The following is a 7500-nucleotide window of genomic DNA, read 5'->3' on the forward strand; positions in this document are numbered from 1 at the left end:
CAAAGTATTTCTGCTCAAACAAAAATACCCTCTCCTACTTATAGAAAATAGCATACAACGAGCAAAAGAGATACCTATAGAACAAATTAGGGCAACACAAGAAAGACGAACCCATCAACGGAACACAATACTATTTCTAGTAATACACAATCTGCATCACCAAAACATTTTTAACATCATCAAAACAAATTTGCCTATCATGAAACAAAGTGAAAAATTAAAAAGCATAGTAACTAATCAAACACATATCTTAACCAAAAGGCAAACACATAACCAAAAGAAGCTATTAACAAAGGCAAAATTCAACATGAATAAACAGGATGCAACATTCACAGTATCCAAGCGTAATGATAACAGATGTAGAACGTGCCAATAAATGCATACAGGTAGATCCATTAGAACAAAAATTGGACAGATTTTCACAAATGCAATATGAAGTGCAAAAGCAGAAATTTGATCTCCTGCATAAAATGCCCGAATTGCGAGGAACTGTATATTGGCGAGACAGGGAACACGTTATCGGAACGCGCACGAGTCCACATACAAAAAATCCGGAACACTAAAGTTCGCCAAATTCCATTGATCGAACATATAGAAACATGTGGTCTAATTTTTCTTTTCCACAAACTATATGACACAAGTGAGATTGGAAGAAAGATAAATGTAAACCCTTTTATTAAAATGTTCAAACCTCTTCTGAGAGGAAATAACAACAATAATATAACAACAAGTTAATGATGTGAATTAAAAAAATATCTTTAACATATAAATATAAACAAATTACAAAAGATTCCCAGCAATTGAAATAAAAAAAGATCGAGTTCAGCTAAGTTTGCACACTCATAAAACCACTGCATGTAAAGCGCAAGCTAATTGGTTAAAATAAAGGCGGATTCTATTCCAGTGATATCGGTGTGCCCGGTAGTCTGTGACGTTTCAGTGGCATACTGATTGGTCAAAACCGTATTCCAAAAATTCAGTTTGTTGTAGCCTTCTGAAAGATATAAAAATTTTTAAAAACGACAGCTATTTTACTACAGTTGTCAAGAACTCAATTCTTAGTTAAATATATTTTGAAATTTGATTACTACGAACGTATGAAAGCGCTAATTGAACTTGAACATTATAAAATATGTTTTTTAAATGTTAAGCACACTTCGACATTGTAAAAAAGTGTTGTAACTTTATTCAGCTGATAAATTATTATATACACATTTAGACAAATTTCGGGGAAATAAATATGTATGTATGTATTTATGTGTACACACACACACACACACACATATATATATATATATATATATATATATATATATATATATATATATATATATATTATATATATATATAACAAAAAGAGGAATTTCGGTTGTCCCCACGTGGTGGATTGTAATGTATATAAGAAAAATAAAAACGGAAAATACGCACATTTACATGGTTATAGTATAATACCTGACAATTAAAGAAGCTGACAAAGGAAGTGCTGTAGTTTTGATGGACACAGAACACTATAAAAAACTAGTACTTTCCATGTTAGAAAACGAGGCCTTCTACGAAAAAATTATGAACTATAAACAACAAAAAACAATGAAAAATCTTGCATCCTTAATTCTTCTACATGGAAAAGGCCTGACAGAAAAAGAAACAGACTACATCACGAACTTCAAATGTAAACCCAGTCTTTTTTATATCCTCCCTAAAATACACAAGAGCAAGATAATCAATGAAGCCTGCAAACAATCACCAGGCAAATATATAAATATCCAAACGCCAGAAGACTTGACTTTAAGACCCATTGTAGCTGGACCAGCTTGTGAAACCCACCGACTGAGCAATTTTCTAGACATCCTACTGAAACCCTTGCTGAAATACATCAAAAGCTTCATTAGGAATGATTTAGACATGTTAGAACACCTACCAAAAACGATTATTGAAGAAGCAGTATTGGTCACCCTCGATGTAATCAATCTTTACACCAACATCCCCCATGACTATGGAATGAAAGCAATTAAATTCTGGTTGGAAAAGTACCCCGAAGTCCTCCTGGAACGCATAAACCAGACCTTTATTATTGAATCCTTAAAATTTATACTTCAGAACAATTATTTCCTGTTTGATGACACATACTATCGTCAGAAATGCGGAATTGCGATGGGGACGAAAGCAGCTCCTGTTCTTGCGAATCTAATAATGGGCTATTTTGAATTCACCTTATATGAAGTATCACTTCAGAAATATGGTTACCCATTTTACCTCTACATAAGAGAAAATTGGAAACGATACTTGGATGACTGTTTTATCATCTGGAAGGTGAACATCGACAAACTTTTGGATTTCAAAACAACACTAAATGACATAAATAGTAACATTCAATTCACAATGGAATATAATAAAGAACAACTTTCTTTTTTAGACATCATGATAAAAATAAGTCAACAATGAAATCATAACTGACATTTATTATAAACCAACTGACGCAAAACAATATCTTCTTTTTAACTCATGCCACCCGAAACACATAAAAATAAACATCCCTTTTAACTTAGCAAACAGGATCTGCACAATAGTGTCTGATAGAACAACTCGGGACCTTCGTCTTCAAGACCTCAAAACAACACTTATTGAAAGGCAATATCCACCCTCTCTTATCGACGAGGGAATTAAACGTGCCAAACAATTAGACACAAAAACACTAAGAACAAAAAAAAACTAGCACCACACCTCAAACCAAAACATTACTTTTTATATCAACACACAACACCAGAAACAGTGAGGCATTCAACACTATTGTGCAAACTCTCCCTTTACTAACTAGAGATCCAAAAATGAATGACATCCTGAAAACACATAAACTCATCAAATGCAAAAAACAAGAAAAATCGCTAAAGATACTATTAACAAATGCGAAGCTTTTCAAAACAACCACGAAACCAACGGTTGAAAAATGTGGACGCCCGAACTGTGGAACCTGCCCCCACCTGCTTGAAGGCTCGGACTTCCTTTTCAAACAAGGAGAGAGGTTCACAATTAAAACTAGTTTCACCTGTGCCTCTGAGAATCTAATTTATGTAATAACCTGCTCGGGTTGCAGTCATCAGTACATTGGACAAATGAGTTTAATTTTGAGGAAGAGAATTACTCTGCATAAGGAGCAAATCCGTATCATACAATACAGACAAATCTCTCTTAGTGAACACATAGAAAAATGTGCAGGTAACATCAAACCAAATTTTACAGTCTTCCCTTTCTACCAGTGCAAAGACACAATCTCTTAACTAAAACGCTTAAATAAAGAAACTTTTTTCATTGAAAAATACAAAACGCGTCTGAATAAGCACGCATAACCAATTTTTATATTTTTACATATTACATCACTGTACATAAATCCCCTACTAAACAAGGCCCCCTCTTTTTTTAACCTGCCTCCTTTCTGTACACATATTTTCCCCACCCAAAACCTAAGCAGTTATCTCCCCTACACACAACAATAACAAAAATAACAACCAATTACCTCCCTTTACTTGTCAACTTGTAAAATCATTCACTCGTGAATCTCATTATAAACAACATGGACCCATTTTCTTCTTAAGAAAAAATAAATTTTCAAATAAATTAAACATTGTTTCATGAATAGCGATTGTGAAACCGGTCGATACATTAAAAATTATACTATAACCATGTAAGTGTGCGTATTTTCCGTTTTTATTTTTCTTATATATATATATAGAGAGAGAGAGAGAGAGAGAGAGAGAGATAGATATATAGATAGATAGATAGATAGATAGATATAGATAGATAGATAGATAGATAGATAGATAGATAGATAGATAGATAGATAGATAGATATACATATACATAGATATACATATACATATATGCACACATATATAATTGTATGCAGACCAAGAAGCAAAGACACGATAAGATTATTCCCGTGTGTATGCCAAGCGAATATCTGAAACACTGAACATAGAAACATAATGCAAACAAACATCATATCTTCGACTAGCAACATCAATGACAACAGGAACAACTATAACAATGAAGTCAACACCTTCAACGATGATGATGATGTATTACAGCGTGTTAAGTAAGATCAATGTGTCGAAAATGAAAGCAGTTTTCTCTGAGGTCAATATTTGTGCAGAACAAAAAGGTGAGAGTAAAACGGAGAGAGTGAGCAGGAAACATCAGTGGGATATACGATGTATTACATGATGATGATGATGTATTACAGCGTGTTAAGTAGATCAATGTGTCGAATTGTTCGCTGTCTGATTCCTGTTTATTTCATGAACAGCGTTAGTGAACGGATTTGAAATCAAACAATGGCAATGTGTAGTAACGTATGTATTGAATTTACCTGGAAGCCTCTGCTTAATCTTAATTTATGTTAATTTATTTTTTAACTGACTCAGCCTGGGTGAATGGAATGTGTTCATGACTTTAGCAGGCCATTGCTGACGATTGAGATCGATCCCGTAAATGGTTCTCTTACCACATTTTCCTGTTAATAGACAAAATAAACTTTTAAATAGAAATTTGTGTATGCGTTCTGGGTGCTCGGCTAGTAGTACCACCAAAACACCAGTTAGAACAGCAGTTGAAGTTGTGCATGTGTGACTGTCTTGTTCAAAAACGGCTATAGGTAGCATCTACTCTGATTAAATTAGCGAGAAAAACAAACTATAGAATCACATAGCGAACCACAACATATACCATTGATGAGGAACTTTCTTCCACTATCTAATCTATATTTCTAGACTTCACTAGATACGATACCCCAATAGCTGGGATATCCCAGAAACAACTGTCAGAGACTTTCTTTACCATTTTGTTCTATTTTTATCATTTACTAGCAGTATCGCCAGGCGTTGCTCGGGTTTGTAAGGGAAATAACTATATAAGCATTTTTAGAGATGTAAAGTATAATAGCCATCTCAATATGGCTAACCACAAAGGGGGGGGTGTTACTGTAGCTTTTTACGTTCTGAGATTTAATAATACATTTTTAGAGAGTTACTTCCCTTATATATGCCAAAAATGCATTAAAATGAGAAAAATTGATGGTAATTTTTTTTTTAAATCGTAGACTCATCGTAGACGCGCGCTAATACCCAGAAGGGCTCGATATGAATCATGACTATAAGATACCCGGTTTTGGTTAAACTGCACCGCAAAATGTGGGAGTAGTTAGGAATCTAAATCGTAGGAGACAGACAGCACAAAACCTCTCTTTTGTATATAAAGATTATGTAGCTTAAATTTAGATTAAATTAAATGAAATTAAATATCCTTGTCCTGCATTGCCTAATTGTTTGCCTTTCCTCACTCCTTTAAAACACGCAAATACACATATAGGAAGTATATTGTAGGGAGAAAGGCTAGCTGATGAGCAGCAGGGAGCTGTTTGTGCGAATAAAATAATTAGTATTACTTATAGTCCACACAGAATGAAAGCAGCTTTCTCTGAGGTCACTATCTGTGCAGAACAAAAAGGAGAGAGTAAAACGGAAAGAGAGAACAGTGGGCTAGACGTTAGACGATGTTTGCGAACAACTTTAGGCGAATCATTTGACTTTTTTTTTTTTTAATCTGGTTTAGTATGTCTGTATGGAGGCGCGTGGCTTAGTGGTTAGGGTGTCAGCATCATGATCGTAAGCTTGCGGTTTCGATTCCTGGACCGGGCGACGCGTTGTGTTCTTGAGCAAAACACTTCATTTCCCGTAGGTCCAGGCCACTAAGCTGACAAAAATGAGTATCGCTGCGATGGACTGGCATCCCATCCAGCTTGGGAACACATACGCCATGGAAACCGGGAAACCGGGCTCATGAGCCTAGCTAGGCTTTAAAAGAGCGCATTGATTATATTGTTTTAGTATGTCTGTTTATGAAGTAGCTTCACCGCCCTATATTTTAGAGCCTTATCCAACAGAAGACACGAACCAATATGTTGTCAATCAGCTACTCACTCTCCCTAAATTTCACGTGAACGTTGTAGAGATGTAGCAACCGTTGAGGGATGGAATACTTTTTGGTTTTGTAGAAGAAATTCAGGTTTCTTTTGCTACGCAAATGATATGTCAATGAAGTCGGTTCACCAGGAAAAAAAAATACACGGTGATGGGTGGGCCCTAGCAACTGAAGCAATCGTGAGCGTTATATTTGTGTACAGTCGTTTTAATTGCCATAATGATATATATGTAATCCTCGACATCCACGACAACGATGACGACGACGAGGGCATGACCACAATGATGATGATAATGACGGTGATGATGATGATGATGATGATGATGATGATGATGATGATGATAATTGTGATTTTAGTAGAATGATGACGATGACGATGTCGATAGATATGGTGTTGATGATGATGAGGGTAACGACGGCTACAAAGAAGATAATGGTAATGATCTCTAACAGCATTACAAGGCCAAACACCTACATAGAGGGCGGTATAGTCGATTAAAGGCGGCGAGCTGGCAGAGTCGTTAGCACGACGGGTGAAATGCTTAGCAGTATTTCGTCTGCCGCTACGTTCTGAGTTCAAATTCCGCCGAGGTCGACTTTGCCTTTCATCCTTTCAGGGTCGATTAAATAAGTACCAGTTATGCACTGGGGTCGATATAATCAACTTAATCCGTTTGTCTGTCCTTGTTTGCCCCCTCTGTGTTTAGCCCCATGTGGGTAGTAAAGAAATAGGTATAGTCGATTACATAGATGGCAGGTGGTTGTTCCCCAAATAATTCCAAACTAATCAGCAGAAAAACTGAAATAGAGAGACAAAACCAGCGCAATTAGAAATCATTATCAAAGAGATAATAACTGGTTGTTAAAAAGCATTTTACTTCCGTAGCTTTACCAATTCTGTTAACTCATTGGATCAAATGATGGCTTAAGTCACAAACTTTAATCAGTTGTACATTAGAAGGAACAGGTTCTTGCATTTCCTGGTGCATATTTTCTCTACTGTCAGGTGGATTGAGGATTAAAAGCAAAATTAACTTTGGGCGGGATTCAATCTCAGCAAACAGCCATGCAAAGACACCATGAAGCTGCCCGGATATTTAGCAATCAAGCAACTTATTATTACGATTGTTGAAGCTACTACTACTACTACTACTAATAATAATAATAATAATAGTGCTGCTGCTGCTGTTGCTGCTACTGCTGCTGCTGTTGCTGCTGCTACTTGTAGTAGTAGTGGTGGTGGTGGTGGTGGTAGTAGTAGTAGTAGTAGTAGTAGTAGTAGTAGTAGTATTAGTAGTGTGATGTATTAATAACAATGTCGTTCTTGTTTTACAGTCAGCCAAGCTTCTCTTACACACTGTTAAGTGCATTTTGTGTGTATACACACGCACATACACACACACGCACACATACACACATATACATAAACATATATACTTACACACACACACACACACACACACACACACACACACATATATATATATATATATATACATACATACATACATACATACATATATACAT

At 35.8% G+C, this 7500-nt stretch overlaps 1 protein-coding gene across 1 annotated transcript in view; it reads left to right on the top strand.

Moving 5' to 3' along the window:
• The first annotated feature begins 1494 nt into the window (after positions 1 to 1494).
• LOC115215981 overlaps positions 1495 to 7500 on the top strand; it is a 39596-nt gene continuing 33590 nt past the window's right edge. Inside the window, exon 1 of the mRNA XM_029785587.1 lies at positions 1495 to 2220. Coding sequence (XP_029641447.1) covers positions 1495 to 2220 — 726 coding nt within the window. The remainder of the gene's footprint in view (positions 2221 to 7500) is intronic.

Source organism: Octopus sinensis, linkage group LG1, assembly GCF_006345805.1.
Source record: "Octopus sinensis linkage group LG1, ASM634580v1, whole genome shotgun sequence".
Classification (NCBI taxonomy): domain Eukaryota; kingdom Metazoa; phylum Mollusca; class Cephalopoda; order Octopoda; family Octopodidae; genus Octopus; species Octopus sinensis.